This window comes from Theropithecus gelada, chromosome 1, assembly GCF_003255815.1.
Source record: "Theropithecus gelada isolate Dixy chromosome 1, Tgel_1.0, whole genome shotgun sequence".
NCBI classification, from domain to species: Eukaryota; Metazoa; Chordata; class Mammalia; order Primates; family Cercopithecidae; genus Theropithecus; species Theropithecus gelada.
Window position 1 is genome coordinate 96,044,199 of NC_037668.1, and position 21,348 is coordinate 96,065,546.

The 21,348-nt window shown below is 38.3% G+C and overlaps 1 protein-coding gene across 3 annotated transcripts in view; it reads right to left on the bottom strand.

The window, feature by feature from the left end:
- Window positions 1-21,348, bottom strand: part of WLS (wntless Wnt ligand secretion mediator) — a 134,329-nt gene that overhangs the window by 85,200 nt on the left and 27,781 nt on the right. The window contains exon 2 of one of the 3 annotated variants that reach the window (XM_025377877.1): window positions 10,686-10,952. The exons of 1 other annotated variant lie outside the window; for it this stretch is intronic. In XM_025377877.1, coding sequence (XP_025233662.1) covers window positions 10,686-10,952 — 267 coding nt within the window. Of the gene's footprint in view, window positions 1-10,685; window positions 10,959-21,348 lie in introns of all 3 variants that reach the window. One more of the 3 variants, XM_025377888.1, reaches the window with a different exon arrangement.

Genomic DNA, 21,348 nt, shown 5'->3' on the forward strand with positions numbered 1-21,348 from the left:
TAGATTTCTTCTTAGCAGTTGCTTCCACATATTTTATTAATAAGGACTATCTGCTGAAGCATAGAAATACAGTCATGTGAATATCATACTTCCAATGGCCTGTTCTATCATAGCAGGGACAGTGTTTATGGTATATGGAATCCTCTGCCCCATTAAGCTCTCTTTATGGACCTTTCCTCAGAAGCATCAGAAAACACAGAATTAAATATCACAATTCTTGTTGAAGGCCAAAAATTAGTTCCCAGAAGGATTCTTTGACTCTCATCCTTCTACAAATTCACCCATCACCATTCTAGATAATGTGATGGATGAATTTATAGAAGGATGAAATTCACAGAATTTATTTTTTATGGTCAATAGATTGTTCCTTTATTCCAGTTGTCTTCTCTTTGTCTACCTAACATTCTATAACCAATGGACAAATGGAAAAGCACAATTACTTTGCCAAAAGTTAGTCAACTTTCTCCCAGGACACTCAGCCATCTAACTTGAAAACTGACTGGTAATATCATTCTAATTACTTTTTAAAGTAGAAACTTGTTACGCAGAAATGCTTTCAGTGTGGGGAAAGAAAAATCACTTGCCACTTATAGAAAGAATTCTACTGCTTCATGTGGCCATTTGTAATAATGAAACAAATAAGCAAGCAAGACTTAACACTGGGTTCTAGTGTACAGCACAAGGATCAAGGCGAAATATAATGCTTTCATTATGTAAGAATAGGAGAGACATTATTCTGGCTTTCCCCTACCCTTCATCATTTACCAATATTTCTTCAGTCTCAGGAATTTTTCAACCCCTGAAACTCCTAGATTTACCACTCAAGGCACAGCTACCCATCTTGAGGCTTCCTGTCAATGACTCTAGTGCTTCTATTTCAACAGCCTATAGATTTGAAAGCTGGAAAGAGAGATATGTAAATGAATCCTCTAACTTTGATCTATGCACCCAGGTTCCTCAAAAGCCCTTGGAGAGTCTGGGGTATACTAAGTGTATGACTTACAGTTGTAATCATTAGAGTGACAACCCTTTTCCAGTGGGTACCACTTTAGCCAATCCAAACCTTTATTTTCCTAATGCATAGAGTGACTTTTTAAAAAATGGTATATTTGAGAAAGTATTTTAGAATGGCATCTGTTAACAAAACTAGGTATACCACTCTAGAGTATATTTTCAAATAACAGAATTTGACCTTACAGAGAGTTCTAAGACCATAACGTAAATAATCATTTTTATCAATGATTCATAATACATCCAGACTCCAAATGTTAAGGCTGACTTTTTTCGACACTCTTCTATGCCTACTCATACTCCTTCTATTTCCTAACTCCTTTAGAGTAAAAATTGAAATCCCATATCCCTAACAACTAGACAGTAGCATCATGTTTACACCCTGACAAATTCATTAATTCTGTACCTCTGAAATATTTAGCAAAAAGCCAGCACTGACTCAATCATAGATTTCCACAGATAGGTCTGTTCACATTTGTAATTGGTATTCACTGAAAGATCAATGACTCCTGTTCCCAAGCATCTACGAGTCTCTGGATCTTCTTAACTGGCCTCTTTTCCTCAGCTCTTACAGACTATTGTTTTAAAACTACCATTTAAAAGTTGAACTCCGAGTGAGGGGAAAAACAAACAAACAAACAAAAAACACCTTTTTCTGGCTCCTACTCCACTCATAATCAACGTAACACAGACTACTTGTGACCCATATGTGATGGAAGGAGAGGGGCACAGAGTTGGGGGAGGTTTCTCCACATAGCAAGCAAGCAATCACTTCCACAGCAGAGATCAGCTGGGTGTCCAAAAATTCAATTCAATTTTGACACCACTTACCTGGAAATAGCGTCAGGTCCCATAGGTTGAAAGCTCAGTCCCATAAGACTGCCCCCCATTTCAGATGCCCATCGCAAAACCAGGTTGTGGCCTGTTATAAATAGGCGTTCCCATGACCCTCCTCCTCGGGATTGATTGATTTGCCACAGAGGCTAACAGAACTCAGAGAAACACTTTACTCATGCACATGTTATAAAGGATATGACAACGGATACACACGAACAACGAGATAAAAGATTCATAGGGTAAGGCATGTGGTATGGCAGGGGTCCCTGACCCTCTGGCAACAGACAGGTACCAGTCAGTGGCCTGTTAGGAACTGAGCCACATAGTAGGAGGTAAGAGGTGGGTGAGCAAGTATTACAGCCTGAGCTCTGCCTCCTGTCAGATCAGCCAGCATTATATTCTCATAGGAGTGGGAACCCTATTGTGAAGTATGCATGCAAGGGATCTAGGTTGCATGCTCTTTATGAGAATCTAATGCCTAATGATCTGAAGTGGAACCATTTCATACCCAAAGCATCTCCCATCCCCTCATCTGTGGAAAAAGTGTCTTCCACGACACTGGTCCCTGGTGCCCAAAAGGTTGAGGATGGCTGTGGTAAGGCACAGAGCATCCCCGTCCTCTCTAGGGCGCCATGCTCTCGGAACCTCTGCAAGTTCAGCTATCTGGAAGCTCCCAGCACCCAGCCCTTTTGAGTTTTTGAGGCTTCATTACCTAGGCATGACTGATTGCTTTATTGGCCATAGGTGAGTGACTCAATCTTTAGGCCTTCTTCCCTCCTGGCTGTTGGTGGGTGGGGCTGAAATTAGTTCCCCACCCTTCTAATCATGCCTTGGTCTGTCAGGTGACCATTCTGAAGCTATCTGGGAGTTCCCAGACTTCAGTTGACTCATTAGCATGCAAAGAGGCATTCCTATCACTCAGGAGATTCCAAGAATTTTAGAAGCTGTATATTAGGAAATTTATTACTATGAAGTACCTTATAATGCCATCGTTTTTCTCCCAAAGGCACCAGCTTAATTAAATTCAGAAATGAAAACAATGGCCAGCTTCTATAGTGTAAGTCAATGCGTTTCTAGTTTTCTGAGGGTTTAGAAACTCAAATCCTAGCTAAAACCTGTATCACTTTTAAATTGAAAGATTTAAAGGGAATAAACATTTAACCCCAAGTGACTAGAAGTCATTTAAAATATGTAGTCCTTAGATTATTTTATCTACTCAAAGGTTCTTCAAAAGTACATGAAAACACTGCCCAGACATATATTATAACCCCAGCTTTAATTTCAGAGCCCAAACATGAAATCTCTTCTCATTGTTTGAAATCTGAAACTCATTTCAAAGACTGCCTGGAAAAGTTAAAAAAAAAAAAAAAAATGGATTGGTCTTGACTTTTCCTTACATATGAAGTAATACTGTTACAGGTGAATCTCTGATAAGCAGGAAACCATCATGTGTAATAGGATGTTGTTTGCCACACTCCCGAACTCTTCTCTGAAGTCCTGTTCATTGCTGTCAGAAAGGAATCCAAAGTAATGATAAAAAAATAGAAAAAGTAGACAGTCTCATGCATTCTTAATACCAAAATCAGAGAGAAATCTAGACTTGATGTGCCTATTATACTAAAATATGAGTGTGTGTATGTATATTGCTGAATATATAACATAATATATATAATCTGTATGACCAATGTCTTGCTCAGTGTCCATAAGCAAAGAAAGAGAGGATAAATTTAAGGAAATGAATATTCCCACAAACACAACATGTAACTTCTTATATAAAAGCAATCAGCTGGGCACGGTGGCTCACGCCTGTAATCCCAGCACTTTGGGAGGCCTAGGCAGGTGGATCACGAGGTCAGGCGATCAAGACCATCCTGGCCAACATGGTGAAACCCCGTCTCTACTAAAAATACAAAAATTAGCCGGGTGTGGTGGCAGGCGCCTGTAGACCCAACTACTCAGGAGGCCAAGGCAGGAGAATCGCTTGAACCCGGAAGGCGGAGCTTGCAGTGAGCCAAGATCGTGCCACTGCACTCCAGCCTGGGCGACAGAGCGAGACTCCACCTCAAAAAAAAAGAAGTTAGCAGCCAAAATGTGTTGCTGCTATTCATGAAAAGTATTTTTTGGTGTGGTTTTCTTGATAGCTCTATCAAGAAAATTATTTTATTCATTTATCAAAGGAATAATTAGTGGTCCATCTTGTTAACTTTTTAGTACACCCCTATTAAATGCTAGTTCTTAAGTTTTAAGAAAATTAAGGATTATTTTTAAGATAGAAAGCTTGAGTACAGTATTTTTGTAGATGAAGATAAAATATTTTAGAGCATGAAGATGTACATGAGAAAAAATAAGACATTCATATTTTATTTACATATAGAAATGTTTTAAAGCTTTGCCAACATGGGCGTTTTTGTTGTTTAGGATTAATATTTGCTGGGAAGTAATTCATCTGTGAAATTATTTAACATGTAGAATTATTCCTTAGTTTCTGGTTTGGGAGAAATGCTCAGGAGTTCAGCTTAAAATCATTTTATTCACACTGCTAAAGCTAAAAAATGTAAACAGGGAGCTTTCAATACATTTCAAAGGAGTTTGGAGAATTCTAAAATATTCAATCCATTTATAATCAATATAAAACATCATTAGAAACTGGCAAAAAAAAGTAGCTAAAAGTATTCGAGTTATTTCACATTACTAGGAAATTTCTTTTTTAAAGTTCAGTTATTAGTAACATTCAATCAACATATTTAACCTTTTTTCAATTTTGGTGGTATAATTTTAGAAATTTATCGTTGACTTTTAAAATTTCACCTAAACTTACCTGAGGCTCTGCATTACGTTACTCAATGATTCTGATGCCAAGTTTTGAAATCAAATTATAGGCCAGTCACCTTCAGTGATGTAAAAGGTAGAACCACAAGATAATCCAGCACTTTCCTCACAACCTAAAAACGGAACCTGTGGCAAGTACCTGCCCAACTGTCAGACTATGCTCTAAACAACTGCCTGTCATGTAACAGGCTGCTCAAAAGTAGCAACATACTACTCCTATAGTCAATTCTTAACTTCTTAACCACAATTTCATCAGTGTAAAAAATATAGGAGCAGTGGGGACCAGACATATATATTGAAATGTTAAACAACAAAACTCTTATTTTGAGGTGTGGGAGGGGAGGAAGCACTTCAATCAGTTGCTTTATGTTCCTTTTAGTGGCAGAAGAATGACACAATCCAGTATTTTCATCCACAGCTTCCTATACACAAAGCTGTGGATTTCATAAATGTAAACATACTGCATAATCTGCCCACTGGGATTTTGTAACTTAGTAAGGACTCAGAGAAGACAATTCCACTGTGCAGACCACAAGGCTGATAAAGTAAACATCACAAGGCCAAGTAATGAAGGATGTGTAAGGAAAGACAGATTATATCCAGGAAGGAATGAGGACGGGAGATAATATAGAAAATACCTAGGAAGGCTCCAGGGGTATGTGACATTTGGGATGTTGTGAAGAATGACTGTAGGTTTTTCTGGGAGGAGCCCTTCATTTGTGAGAAGGGGAATCACAAGAGAGGAAGAGGTAGGCAGGATCAATTATCAGCAAAGACGCAAAGGGAGAAACTCTCTGGATGTGTTTACAGGGCAGGAAACTATTCCTGTTGAGGATGCAGAGAACAGTTACAGGTCAGCAGCGAGGAAGGAGGCTGAAAAGAAGCCTTGAGCCAGAAGGGCTCTGAACACCGAGTCTTATTTGTTAGTCACTGAAGATGTTTTGAGCGAGGAAACGATAAATTAAAGCTAAAAGAGTCTCCTTATCGGAGGTTTCACCTTCAGAGGTTTCAGTTACCAGAGGTCAATCACAGTCTAAAAATATCAAATGAAAAATTCCAGATATAAACAATTCTTAAGTTTTAAATTATGCACTGTTCTGAGTAGCATCATGAAATCTTGTGCTGTCCCCCAATAAGAATCACCTCTTGGTCCAGCATCTCCCTGCTCCTTCCTATTAGTCACTTGGCAGCCATCTAGGTTACCAGATCGACTGCTGTGTATTACAGTACTTGTGTGCAAGTCATCCTTATTTTCTCTCATTATTGACCCAAGGCGCAAGAGTATGGATGCTGGCATTTCAGATGTGCTAAAGAGACAAGTCAAGTGCTTCCTTTAAGATAAAGTTCTCAACTTAAAAGAAAAAAAATCTTACGCTGAGATTGCTAAGATCTACAATAAGAATGAATCTATCCTTAAAACTGTGAACAGCATATTTTTTTGTTTCATTATTAATTATTGTTAATCTTTTACTGCACCTAATTTATAATTTAAACTGTATCCTATGTATGTATGTATAGGAAGAAACATCATGTATGTATATAGGGTTCAGTGCTGTGATTTTAGGCATTTACTGAGGGGTCTTAGAACATATCCCCTGTGGATAAGGAAGACTTATCTCTACCGCATGCTTCTTTTATAAAGACTAATCTCACTAACCAAGGTGTAGAAGTAAGAATTGGAAAAATGGCTGAATTTCAGCGATAAGCATAAATATAATTGGATAATTTTAACAGCTACTTTTAATTTTTAATTTTTTAAAATAGTACTTACTATGTCCAGGCTGGGTGTGGTGGCTCACACCTGTAATCCCAGCACTTTGGGAGGCCGAGGCAGGTGGATCACCTGAAGTCAGGAGTTCGAGACCAGCCTGGCCAACATGGCGAAACCCTGTCTTTATTAAACATACAAAAATTAGCTGGGTGTGGTGGCATGCATCTGTAGTCCCAACTACTCAGGAGGCTGAGGTAGGAGGATCTCTTGAACCTGGGAGGCAGAGATTGCAGTGAGCCAAGATCACACCACTATACTCCAGCCTGGGTGACAGAGTGAGACTCCGTCTCAAAAAAAAATAAATAAAAAATAAGTACTTACTACGTCCTAAAAGTTTTACATAAACTAATTTATTCCTTAGAGTGATTTGGTTAATTAGGCATTACTATCCATATTTTACAAGGGAGGAAACTGGCTAAGAGAGGTTCTGTAACTTCCCCAATATGGCAGAGCTTTTAAAAAGTGGTACAAGGATTTAAACCCATCACTGTAGGACTCCTAAGCCCATGCTCTTAAAAAACCTTCTGTCTTACCCCCAGTCTAGATATAAATCAGGGAACATATTTCAAATGAAACAGTGAATCTGCTGAAAAGTATGCCAACAGGTACTCAGCCTCTAAGATAGTCCTCAATGATCCCCATCTCCTGGCATTCATGCCCTTCTGTCATCACCTCCCTTGAGTGTCGGCTGGACTTACTAGTTCACTTCTAACCAACAGAATACAGCAGAAGTGATGGAATGTCGCTTGCAAGATTCAGCGGTTTCCCTCTCCAGCGCTGCTCGGGCTCTCTCTTGGCTCACTATCTCTGGGGGAAGCCCGCTGCCATGTTGCGAGGCAGTCCTATGGAGAGACCCACGTGGGAGGGATGGAAGCCTGCCAACAACCATGTGAGAGAGCTTGGAAGCAGATCCCCCTCCCCCAGTGGAGTCCTCATGCCTGATGAGACTGCAGACCAGGCCAACAGCTTAATTGCAACCTCAAGAGAGAGTTTGAGCCAGAGACTCCCAAACTAGATTCTTGACCCACAGAAATGAGGAGCTAAGAAATGTTTATAGTTGGCTGGGCACCATGGCTAATGCCTGTAATCCCAGCACTTTGGGAGGCCGAGGTGGGCGGATCACCTGAGGTTGGGAGTTCTTGACCATCCTGGCCAACATGGAGAAACCCCGTCTCTACTAAAAATATAAAAATTAGCCGGGCATGGTGGTGCATGCCTGTAATCCCAGCTACTCGGGAGGCTGAGGCAGGAGAATCACTTGAACCCCGGAGGCGAAAGCTGTGGTGAGCGAAGATTGTGCCACTGCACCCACAAGAAACTCTGACTCAAAAAAAAAGAAAAGAAAAAAGAAAAAAAAAATGTTTATCGGTGAAAGCTGCTAAATTTTAGGGTAATTTGTTACCCAGCATTAATACAGTCAGTAGATAGTAATTATTTAATTTATTATTACAGGGTAAATCTTTTTCTTTATACTTGTAGCTAGAAGTAGGAATCTGTCTAGGAGAGATTATACCTGAAATAACCACAGCAAGCCCAAATACAGAATACCACGTCCTTTACCTTTCCACCCAAACATATATAAATCAGGTACTCTACCTATCTCATCCTCCCACGGCTCTTCTTACTGTCCTCATTCTCCTTTGCTTGAATGCATTCTTAGGAATAGGAATACTAAAACCCAAACCTGCAGGTTTCAAAAAAATTTTTAGACATTTAGTTTTGAATCTCATAGCAAACTCTTTCCTTCCCAAGGCTCCTCACATTACATTGTGTATTCTTATTATAGCACATGATGTTTTTTTTTTCTTATTTGTAGGTTTAAGTGTCTGTTTTCCAGGCACCCTCTTCCCTGACCCATTACAAGAACCATGTCTTGTGCAATCTTATATCCTCAGTACTGAGTGTTCAACATATGGCTGGGACTTAATAAAGTTTAAATGAACTCATGAATAAATGTGTTGCACAACCAATGAGTGAGTGAGTGAACAAGTGAGTCAATAAGCAAGAGTTTAGAGACGTGGGAACCACCACTTGAAAGCTTGAGGCCGTTGTGCAGATTTGGACCCTCGTATAAGACATTTCCTTCTATATAGAATGTTCTTCCATTTGCTCATCTTCACCTCCTCACCAGGCTTTTCTCTCTTTAACATTCACCTCAAAGAGTTGTCTGCTTGCCTCTCTACAACACTCCCCACCAACACACACCCACACACCCTTCCAGGGAAGTCTTCCTTTTCTCTGCTGTGAAGACTTTTAAGTTTCCATATCCTCCTGGGCATAACTTGGTCATAGCATCCAGCATACCACACTGTAATGATTAGTTATTTGCCTGTCATTTCCACTTAGCCATAAGCTCCTTAAAAGACAGCATATTCAGCCAACAGCAGAGTGCCTAAAAGTGGTAGGCACTCAAAAACAGTTTAAAATAATGGGCAAGAGAATGAATGAATGAGAAAAAGAAAACTGTATCTAGAAAATTATCTCAGCACAATCTATTTATTTCAGGTAAGCGATCAGTCAGGTATACATAGTGCTCCAACTCCTAAACAGAGTAAAAATAATTGTATATCAAAATTATTACAGATACATGAAAATTATATTTAGAAATAGTACCTCAGATCAGGCATGGTGGCTTACAGCTGTAAACCAAAAATTTGGGGAGGCTAAAGTGGAAAGATTGCTTGAGCTCAGGAGAGACTCCCATCTCCAAAAAAACTAATTTTTAAAATTTAAGACCAGGTGCAGTGGCTCATGCCAGCTACTCAAGAGGCTGAGGTGGAAGATCGCTTGAGCCTGGGAGGTTAAGGCTGCAGTGAGCTGTGATGACACCATTGCACTCCAGCCTGGGCAACAGAGCAAGACCCTGTTGCAAAAAGGAAAAAATAATTAAAAATTACAACATTAGCCTGTAGTCCTAGCTATTCAGGAGGCTGAGGTGGGAGGATAGCTTGAGCCCAGGAGTTTGAGGATGCAGTGAGCTATGATTATGCTACTGAACTCCAGCCTGAGCCAGTATTTGAGACCAGCCTGGGAAACATAGGAGACTCTTGTCTCTAAAAAAAAAAAAAAAAATAGAAGAAGAAAGAATAGTGTTTCAGGCCAGGTGCAGTAGCTCACACCTGTAATCTCAGCACTTTGGGAGGCCAAGGTGAGTGGATCACCTGAGGTCAGGAGTTCAAGACCAGCCTGGCCAACATGGTGAAATCCAGTCTCCACTAAAAATACAGGAAAAAAAAAAAAAAAACCATTAGCTGGGCATGGTGGCGGGTGCCTGTAATCCCAGCTACGTGGGAGGCTGAGGCAGGAGAATCACTTGAACCCGGGAGGCGGAAGTTGCAGTGAGCCGAGATGGCACCACTGCACTCCAGCCTGGGGAACAAGAGCAAACCTCTGTCTCAAAAAAAAAAAAAAAAAGAAAAAGAAAAAGCAATAATGTTTCAATCCATGGACAGGCCCTAGACAGAGCTGCCTTTAACACATCTTTTCCCCTTTCCCTCACATCCTTAATCCCATCTCAGTCAAAAAGGAAAAAAAAAAAAAAGTTTTCTTCCTTCTTAGCCTAAGATTCCTAATACTGTCCTCAGATGCCATAAATGTATCGGCCTCCCAGAAATCACCCCAGTGATTTTTCTCCCCATGAAAAGTTTATATATCTCATGCCCTCAGAGTTTTAAACTGCAAATGAGTAAGCTAAAAAAAAAAAAAAAACAAAAAAAAAAAAACAACCTGGTTTGATGGGGAAATGGGTGCTCATGGGTTAGCATTTCCATTTTGGTAGGGATCTTTTTCTAAGGCCATAGCTTTACTCAAAGCCAAGTGGGAAAAGACATTAAAAAAAAAAGCAAAAAAAAAAAAACCACCTTTCAGGAACCCTCAAGTCACTCCAATGGGGTGAACTCCCCTGTGACACTAGAGAGGTGATGAAGGTTGTTGGTTAGGGCAGTTTTCTGAGTCAGAAATCTCAGCTTTTCCACTCTCCAGTCTTCAGATCATGAGTAACCTCACTGGTCCCCAAGTGTTCCATCTCTAAAATGAAATAATAAGACTACCTCAAGGAACCTGGTGGGAAGATTAAATGAGTTAATACAGGTAAAGTACTCAGAAAGTGCCTGGTAAGTAGTCAATAATTCTCTGCTATTACTATTATCATTTTTACTTTTATTAGAATTGGCTCCAAAAGAACCCAAAGAGGGCAATGCTCAAAGGGAAGAAAGGGATGAGAGGAGAGTACACTTACTGATTTGGTTGTTTAGCTTGAAGGCAATGTCCAGCTGCAGGATAAACAGCATGAATTGGAACCAAGGACTCATCTCCATGGAGGGGAGGGGAATGTGGACGGAAAACACGATGTCATTGGCTTCAATTTCCCTTGGAATTGCTTCTTCAATGTCTCGGATCTTGTCACACTGATTGGGTCCCCAAGGCATTAACCATTTTGTCTTGTGATGGTTCTTACGGGCATCCACACATTTCACCGACAGGTAGGACACTGCCGTTGTGGGCCCTGGAGCTGAAAAGAGAATGTTTGTCTGTTTTTAGAAAAACCATCTACTGAAACTACTGTTTCTGGTTAATATTCTTTCCATTACTGTGTTCCCTCCAGTTTTTGTACTGCCTTCTACAACTGGGGCTCAGCAATACTTCGGGATCTTCCAAATCTGGGTGAAGGTCGTTCAGTGACCTCCAGAGGTGTCCTAACAGTATCCCTGAGAACCTTCCCATTATGTTTTCAATTGCTGTGAAAGAATACATTTGTAACCAGTGTAGTTATACTTCCGCACTTCAAAACAATGTCACAAAAAAATCAACTGTGCTACAGTTCCCACCTGACTGAGGTCTTGGAGAGCTCTGGGGCTTCAGAGAGAACAGTATCTAAAGTGGGAAGACCTTAGTCTTCAAATCTGGATTCGAAGCCTGGTTAAAAACTTACTGTCAGTGACTCTTGGGTAAGTCAGTTAAATCTATAACAGCTTCAGGACCCTCATCTGAGAAATGAAATGACAAGTTTCTAAGATTCCTCTTGGCTCTAAAATTGTACAATATTGCTTTTGCTTAAGATAAAGAACTAGGGGCCACCACTTGGCTTGGTACCTAGCAGAGAATGGGAACTCAAACACTGACTGATACTTCAAAAGTAATATAAACCATGCATTTCAAGACAGTAAAGCAACTTTGAAATGCGTAACTTTAAAAACACTGTTTTGTGATTATCTAATGGTTATATGATTATCATATTAATAATTTGGAAAATACAGAAATTTTAAGTTCAAAACAACATTTACCCAAAATCCCACTAGAGGGAAGTAACCACTGTTGAAAAAATGTCAAAATACCATCTGTCTTTTCTATGACTGTATAATTAGATAAAAAGTTTACACATGAATTAAATTGTGTAACTTTAAAATATACACAACTATTAACACATTTATAAAATAGTTAGATCATGCCTAGTTTTGTAGTCTTTTCTTTCTATTCACTTAGAAAAGCAGAGTAGTGTGTGATAACACTGGCTCCGGAGGCCACCTGTCTGATGTCAAATCCTGGCTCTCTCATTTTTAGTTGTGTCACTGCAAATCCGCACTAGGAACGTTTTGGGCAAATTACTATGCTTATCTCTGTATCAGTTTTATCATCTCTTAGATGGCAATAATAATAGTACCAACCTTTCCAAGTCACTGTATATTTTAAACAAGTTAACATATTGAAGCATTCAGAGTAGTGCTTGAGAACACAAAAAGTATAAAATATTAGCTATTATATATTTTCTTTATAATTAAAATCTTTCAGTTAGTAGTTGCAAAATAGTCAATCACACAATACACCAAAATCAACTTCTCCTTCATCCATTTGTAAAGGCTATCTATAAATAAGAATCATCATTTGTCTAATATGTTTTGCTGGAAATTTCTCCTAAATTTTCCATCTGCTATCTAAATTTGTTTATGGCACATTCAAATAGAGAAGTTCCAGATCTTATATGGAATCCCTCTTTTATGTTTTTTTCCCCCATGCTTTTGTGCTTAGAGAAACCGACCTTCTTGATCTCAAAATTCAATAGTCATCTATATTTGACTTCTATTTATATTTTGCAATTTCATTTTTTCTAATATTTAAATAGTTGATCCATATGAAAATTGCTATGAGATGCGGTAAGGTTCTAGTTTTATTTCTTAAATATTTAAATTATAGTTTATTGAACAGACCTTCCCTTTTGTTGATTTATCATATCACTGTTAACCTTATGTATATGAGCATATGTTTCTGAACATCTGTTCTTTTCCATGTATTAAACTGTCAATTCATGGATCAGCACAACATTGCTTTGAATTCTATAAATTGATTTTTTTTTTTTTTTTTTTTTTTGAGACGGAGTCTTGCTCTGTTGCCCAGGCTGGAGTGCAGTGGCCCGATCTCGGCTCACTGCAAACTCTGCCTCCTGGATTCAAGTCATTCTCCTGCCTCAGCCTCCCGAGTAGTGGGGATTACAGGCACCCGCCACCATGCCCGGCTAATTTTTTGTATTTTTAGTAGAGGCGGGGTTTCACTGTGTTAGCCAGGATGGTCTCGATCTCCTGACCTCGTGATCCTCCCACCTTGGCCTCCCAATGTGCTGGGATTACAGGCGTGAGCCACTGTGCCCAGCTAAGTTGATTATTTTTATCAATATCTGCTAGACTAACTCTCTTCCCCAATCCATTTCAAATTTACATCTTTTTGCTAGGATATTGAGGATTAAATTAAATCTATAAATAAATAGATAATAATAAGTTAATGTGGACAGAATTAGCATCTTTCCCCAGCATTTAGTTTTCCCATCCAAGAACAGTACTTGCTTCTCCATTGTCTACAATCTGTTTTTAAACTTCTTTGAAACTTTCATTGTTTTCTTTATGTGGGTCCTACTGGTATATTTTAAAATATATACATCTATAAAACTTTGAAAGTTAGTAGTTAAAAGAAAATGTCATAAATTATGGTTTATGTGTGTGGTTTAAATACGTGTATTTCTGTGCATCTGATACTTGGTTTATTATGTTTGCAGAAATTCCAAGCAGAAATTCTCTCTTATTTAATAGAGATCAGACAGCAATGGAGAAACATGAAAAGCAAACAGAAAGTTATGTAAGAGGCAAAAATGTGTATTATTAATATTCTGCCCCACTTCTAATGTTCGAATCCACATTATTTTTCTATTCTATTAAATATCTATTTTGATACATTTTTAGTAAAATGTTATGTTTGCAAGAAGTTGGGACAATGCCTATTAAAACTTACCAGAAAACTCAACACTACTAAGCTCTAGCTGAACATCCTTCATGTAGAATGCTGAACACTGCAATACCAGTTGCCACTAACCCCTGCTAGGAAAGTTTTTCTTTAAAACTCAAAACTGTATCACAAAGACTTTACATCGAATCCATCCAAAATCAGACATCTGACTTATTCTTAGAAATATGAGTCAATCAAACTTCGGTTATCCTGACTCAGCTAAATAGCCCACTGACATTAGAAAAGCCAAATGGCACATTTAACTGAACCCTTTTTAATGTGGTTGGAGAAATAAACAGTGAGACAAAAGTCATGAATTCTATTTTCGGCTAACATACTCAAACTGACTATTTGCTGCAGAAAATAGTTACTACATTTTAAAACTTCTATTCTTCCAAAATGAACCTAACCTTTTTTTCTTTATTTTTTTACCTTCTTGAAAAACAAGTCTCTCACTTCTCAGACCAAAACGAAAAATAACTAGCTGAGTTCCTCAGCGAAGCTCCAAAACCACATTCCAAACTTAATAACAGAGAAGCTGAACACTTTACGGGCACAAAGGCCGCATTTTTAATGAATGCAGTGAACGCCTGCCTTTTTAGGGGCCTGCATTATTTTCATTCTCTCATTAGTCTAGTGTTTCTTTCATAAAGAAAAAAAATCCCAGAAATACTAATATTTTCATAAATATCATGGCAGTGAACTTGGAGAAGCCTCAAGTACATCTCAAGCTATACTATGAGAATCACAATTTTTTTCACTTTAATAAATCAGTCCTCTAGTCTCAATGTTTTCCATAACTTCAAAACCTGAAGATAATTCAACATTTCACATTTTTCTTATAGTGTTCAAAAGAGAAAACACATGTATTGCTTGAGAAAGTAAACAGATATCCTGATATTCAAACATGGACAGTTAATGTTCCCCCAACAATATATTTCAGCTCAGTGCAATGTCCTACTCCAGCTAAAAGTGAATTCCCAAGTGTTTCTTTATGTAGATAGCATTATCAAGTAAACCAAAAGCAAAGCTTATAGCTGGTAGCAGGTCACCTACCATAGAAGGTGTTTTCATTAGCTAGAGCCAAAATGTTAGCTACATGGGTCACAAATTGTGTCTAGAATTAAAGAAAGTTTAATCTGTCTTTAAATTTTTTTTAAGTGTGTGGGATTTTGTTTTAAGAGAAAAGAGCTAAATGGAGGAAGTTTAAATTATCTTCAACCTTTGAACAAGCCACAATAAACTAACAGGTATTTGTAATGAAGGCCTTACTTAGTCACTTGCGTGGTTCTAGGGATTAATAGAGTTTGTGTATTCAAGAGGGGGCTGGATAGATTCAGGTCAACAAATTGAGTCATGTTTGCTCAGGTGAAAGCTAAAAATAACCACTCCTCAGTATTCCTAGGATAGTAATGCAATATTACCCAGCTGCCTCAGCACACATTATAAATGTCCCCTCCACCCACCCATAGCATAAGGTTTAACTGAAAACAAGTGGACCAAAAACTATTTCTACACCAGACGAATTCAGTGACAGAACAATCTGGCCAAAACTGAATATGCCTAGTCACTGTAAACTGGTTAACTCATGGTTGGTTAAGATAGCCTTGAGAATATGCACAGAGGTTATAAAACCATGAGCTATGCATCGAAAAGGCAGTCCATTATGAATTCAGTTCTTTTTATCAAACATGACCATTTTACTTTGTCTGTATTTCAATACAGTATTTTTGGCCTCCACTTTTCCACTATAGTACACAGATTGTGAAATGTGATTCTACACAACATTTAATGTCAAAGTAATATGAAATCAATAAAACTTCTAACAAATTCAAGGTTGTGAAGAAACGCACAAACACAACTTGAAGTCTCTTTGAAAATTCAGTGGTCCCTCAGTTACACATATTACTATGGCTCATAGTATATTGTCCAAATTTGTCTTGAGTACCTATCATGCACTAGACACTGCTGGTGCTGGAGTAAACCTAATAGGCACCAACCATATGGAACGTACAAATAATGAAGGAAGCAGACAATAAATAATTTCAGGAAAAAATAATTTTGATGAATGTTATATGTAACCTGAATTCCCTGAGAAAGGCAACAGTCAGATATTCGGGAGGTGGGAGAAATGAATACACTAGAATGAGAGGAAAAATCCAGTCATCGTTACAACATAACCTTGAATAAAAATGTAAGTGAACAATGACTAAACCTGTAGTACTTCTTTTGGAAGAATATTCATTGACTCCAGTCAGCTTCCTGTTATTTCACTTCAAATGGCTATCCAGTTTACAAATTACTATCTAGCCAACCGCTAGCATTTATCATGCTTAAAATTGAGTCAACGTTAAATCATTAGCCCCTATTCCTTACAGAACCTGTAATTTAAGAGTTAGACAGAGAAAGATACAAGACTTGGTTGCTTCTTAGAAAAGTTAAAATAAAACTAAAACAACATGCTGACATGACACATGGTCTCCATTTAAGCCAACATAGACTATTTATTTCTTTGCTTTATTACAAGTAATGAATATTTCTTTAGCAATCACCTAGGAGCATTACTATCATGCAGGCACCGTACTAACTAAATATAGAGACAAAGGGCCTCCCAGACCCCCAGTTGCTCACAGGCTAGTGTGGGAGGCTGAGAAGTTCACAAAGAATTACATCCTGATTGGAAATTTCTCCGACAGAGTTTTGCACAGGATGCTCCAGTTGTAAAAAGAGCTGAGGGTGTCTGTCGGCAGGGCTTAGCCTTGGAAGACAGCAGGTGATAGCCAAGGGAGAATGGGGGATGGTCAAGGAGGGAACGTGCCGAGGTAGAGGTAGAACATGTGCTGGGTCATAGAACATCTAAAACAATCATATTTTCTGCAGATATCTGTGCTTGAATATTAAAAATTAAAAAGATCGTTTAACAGGTGAAAACTGCAGTACCACTCTTACCTCTGTCTGTGTCCACCCTTGCCTTTTCTAATCAGTGGTATAGTTCTACTAGAGTGCCTTGGCCCCTGCTCCCAATAGTCCCTGGTGTACTCTATAGAGCACCATAAAGAAGGAATAATAGAGACTCACACATAACAAAGAACTTTTATTTGGCAGGAATGTTTCCTTTTATGACACCTATCTCTGCCCTGTAACTAGCCACAAGATCAGACCAGAGATCGCTGGAAGAAGGGGAAGTGAGAGGGTGGTCAGGTGGGAATGAAGAAGCTCCGCCTCCTATTCCCACAAATGGCCCCAAAGAGCCTTTGAAGTCTCAATCATCAGGTAATAATAGCCTTCCTCTAAATTAGAGGAAGAGTGTCTGCCTTGCAACAAAGATGATATTTAAAGAATAATCTGCCGTGGGGTACAAGGGGAAGGAATGCGGAGAATAGACCAGTTGAAAAGGTAATTCCTGTTATAAGAATTAATCATCAGAATGCCACCATTTTAAAAAGTAATTATTTTAAGTAAAAATGGTCAAAGATTTCAGGAATGTTTTAGAGAATTTTATTTTTACAACAGAATTTATGTAACAAAAATGATAGGAACAACAATACACATTGATTTAAAAGCATACAAAAAGTTGGTAGCAGATACTTTCTCCTACTGAGATGCTGATTTAACACCTGAAACCTAATCTCAATTAAAAATCTCCCAGCACCATCTCCCCACCTGTAAAAATGTGAATGTTTGATGTATTTATATTTTAGAATTTCATTTTGTTGATTCTCTATCTTGTTCCATAACACATTTTGGGGTACTAGAAGTGGTTATTAACCTTTACTTTTTTAAAATAATTGGGGCTGATTTCAAAGAACAGAGTTAATGTTGGGGCGGGGGTGGGCAGAGACTACAAATTACTTTGTCTATGTCTATATCTTCAAAAGTTATATTCTCCAGCTATTGTTGTTTTTTTTTTTCCCCAGCTGTTGCTTCAAAAGCAACAGCTGGGAAATATAAGCTCCCCAGACTTTGGAAGCAATAGCTGAAGAATATAAGCTCCCAAAACTGTTACCTGATCTATGAAGTTGAATGGCTCAATATCCATTTTCCTTTGTAATGTAAAGAAAACCTCCATTGCACTATGAATGGTATTTATAAGAACTGAAAGGCATATGCCCAAATTGGTTCTAAGCTGCGCCTATCTAAATATCTCTGCTTGCCTTATGAGAATTTATATAAAATACATTGAGCACTTAAACCCTTGGGCAATTGCAGAGTGTGCTTTGGATTTTTTGATGTATCAAGGTGGGGAGGATAGAAAAGAGGGAGAAAGGGAACAGAGGTGTCAAAAAAGACTAGATGAATTCCTGTTATATAACTACATTTTTTTTCAAATGCCCCCAAAGTACTTATTTAACCTAAGAAAATCTTCAGCTAAATTTAGAAATTAGCTTTAAATATGCTCAATTGATTTTCCTTAGACATTTCACATACCTTTCTCCAACTCAAAAGCCTTAATTCTGGTTAAAAGGAAACATGTGAAATATACTGCACAACTTAAGTGGCCAGATCATATTAACTGGTTGAGCTGTGAGGTCTTACGAGTCAATCCTGCTTACCATTCACTGAAAGTCAGTTCCTAAAAAGATTTCTTAATATCTGCCATACCACTTATCTAAGTTTTTGGACGGCTCATTAGAATGAGCTCTTCAAAAAGTTCAGCTAAAGAAAGTGCAAATATTTGCATTAAATTGACTTAGTACTTAACTGATTCAGTGTGTTAATTCTTTTACTGAAATTGCTCTGAAGTTATAATAGTCAAACACTTATGCTACCTCCACCACCTACTTTGAAGAGAAGATTCTCCTATATTTCAACCATAACCATTAAATCTTACTAGCTTACTAAATGAAATATTATTTCACAATTCAATCTCAATTACTGGAGAGCTGAAAGTATGTCTACAGAGACTAGACCAGGAGAAGTGATTTTTAGAATTATCATAGCTATGCCCTTGTGCATAAAATGGGGTACGCTAAGGGAAATGAAATTCATTCTTGCCAGCCATTTTCAGTCAGTAGTTATGCTAACATCTATTCTAGGAAAGCTAATTTTTTTAAATACAGCAGAACATTCCTTTACACTAAACCACTACCACCAAAACACACAAACACACATACTACATAGCAGAGCTGAATGCAAAATAATTTGTACACACAAAAGTCAAGCATTTAAAAATAGTTCTCTACAACATAAACTGATGAAATGACAGACGTTTTGACAGCAAATTTCCAAAAATTGTAGCAAACACTTGTATAATACATCCTGACTCAAAAATATTGAAAAAAAAATATGTTTACATTTTAGGCAGATGAGGGTTTTAAATGCTTCACCTACAACCTCAATTGTTGTGGAGCCAAAGATGTAACAACTTTGAAGAATAGAGGAATTTCTCTATATTTGTCAGGATCTACGTGGCAAACAAGCACCACTTGGCTTACATTACTTGCCTGGCTTGGATCCCATGGAATGGAGGAGCATTGGAACCAAGAGGAAAAAAATTCGAGTGCTTTGGGACAGTAAGCCAAACTCTTCCATAGTATTTGAAATGGTGTGGTAAGCATGAAATAATTTTAGGCTTAAGATTGGTGCCAGTCTTTTTACCCTCTTTTTGAAAAAATAATAAAATGCACAGAAAGGGCCCTGCCAGCGGTTTAGCTCCTAAAATCTGCCAATCATTAGATGTGCTAATTGGTGTAGCAATCCAGTGGTGGCCTGGATTAGGACCCAAAAACTGACCCTTACCACCCTTGGTGTCCTGCAGCAAAGACAGCCTAAATCAAAAAGACTGACGGAAGTACATAAAATTACAAATTTCTCTATCCCTGAAAAATGCCTGCAATTTCTGTTTCTGCATCACTCCAGAAATACTCAAAACAGCAAAAATTAAATACATATGAAGGGAACACAAAAGACCTCCACAGAAAAACCAGTGGCTCATCTGTTGACGCTATTGCTCATTGCTCGGCTGGCCAGGCATCTGGGCTAAGTTTTGACTTTGGGCCAGTGCTTCAAAATCAGCAACCTTTCAGCCAAAAGACTGTGGAATGCAGCCAAGACCACCTATGGAAAGTGAATTATAGCATCTTTAATTTACTACCTTGGGCTGTGATTTCATAAACCCAGCACGGAGGGCGCACCAGTTCTTGTGTGGGAAATCTCTTAGAGCCCCCGTAGAGGCCCCCAAAGTGGCTCTGGCAAAGCTGTAGGGGTGGAGGTGACAAAAAAGGGGACACCTGGCTCTCCTTCTTAAATAAGCTCACCATGGGCACACGTTTATATTGGAATTTTAGGGTCAGAAAATACCGAAATTAACAGTCAGTGGCTTTGTTCTAAAGTGCCTGTTACACTCTACAAGTTTCCAACATTTGTTATTTAAGATAATCAGACATTTATTATTCCTAAATTACATATATTCTTTTATCAATATTATTGTTAATAATAAACATGAACCACAACTAGTATGTGAATTGCAAAGCACTTTCACATACATAATTGTTGAATCTGCCTAGTAAACAAGTTAACATAATTAGCACCATTGCATATTCAGAAGATCAGTGGTTTTTGTCTCATCAGTGAATAGCAGAGCTAGGACTGGAAGCCAGGTCTGATTTCATATCTAATGCTCCTTTCCAATACAACTATCTATTTATTAATGCTCACTATTTATTAGCAATCTCAGATTACCTGAGGTAGGTGCAGAGCTGAGGGATGAATGAAGACGACTGTGGCCATAAGTAGCTTGCTGAAGCTCCATAGGCAAGGCACTGCCAGCACTGGGCTGGGCGTCACACAAAGGGAACCAGCAAGATAGCTTGTCTGGGAGACTTACAGTCAGGAACAGAGTACCTCTAAGATTTCCATAAAGAAATGATGGAGTGATAGGCTCCTAAAAATGCATTAAACTCCCTTGAATCTAATAGATACTCTCCCCATTTTACCGGGTCTTGGTTATTACTTCATATTGCAGGTAGGCAGTGTTAAGGATGTTAGCCTAGAGATCTGACTCAGGAACACAGTGATGCCATGGCAGTCTATGATAACACTTACATGCATAGTAAGAGACAGGGATTCAAGTCAGAGAAAATCTGACTCCAGAGCAACCTATGGAAGAATTACTGATAATTCAGGTAGGCAAAAAATGGCACAGTTTGACTCAGGAAAGGGTGGGTTCCTCATCCATGGAAACATTCAGGAAGTAAATGGATAGACAAGAGCAAGAGCCTGAACTGAATATTAAGTTCCTCTCAGTCACACCAAAATGATAAAGTCTCCTATCCATGCATGTCGTATGCCAGGGAATGGAGAAATTAAGGTCCAACAAAGAGCTGCACATAGTTTATTGATTTGTTTTCTGTTTTCTGACCAGTTCCAGATAAACAGATAAAAGCAATTAAAGTACAGGGCATTCTGAATGGTCAAAAATTTAGTGTTGTACATTGTAAGTTAAGGCTAAGGGAAAATAAGACCTGTTAATGTCTTTATCTGAAATTTCACAAATGCCAAGAATAATCATATTTCCTTCCCTGATTATTCAAAGAAAACACAGACCCTTATAATTTGCAAATTTCCTAGAATTCAGGGTAGAGGTACATTTTAAGGGTAAATTGCAGTTGTAACATTCACAATCTTAGGAA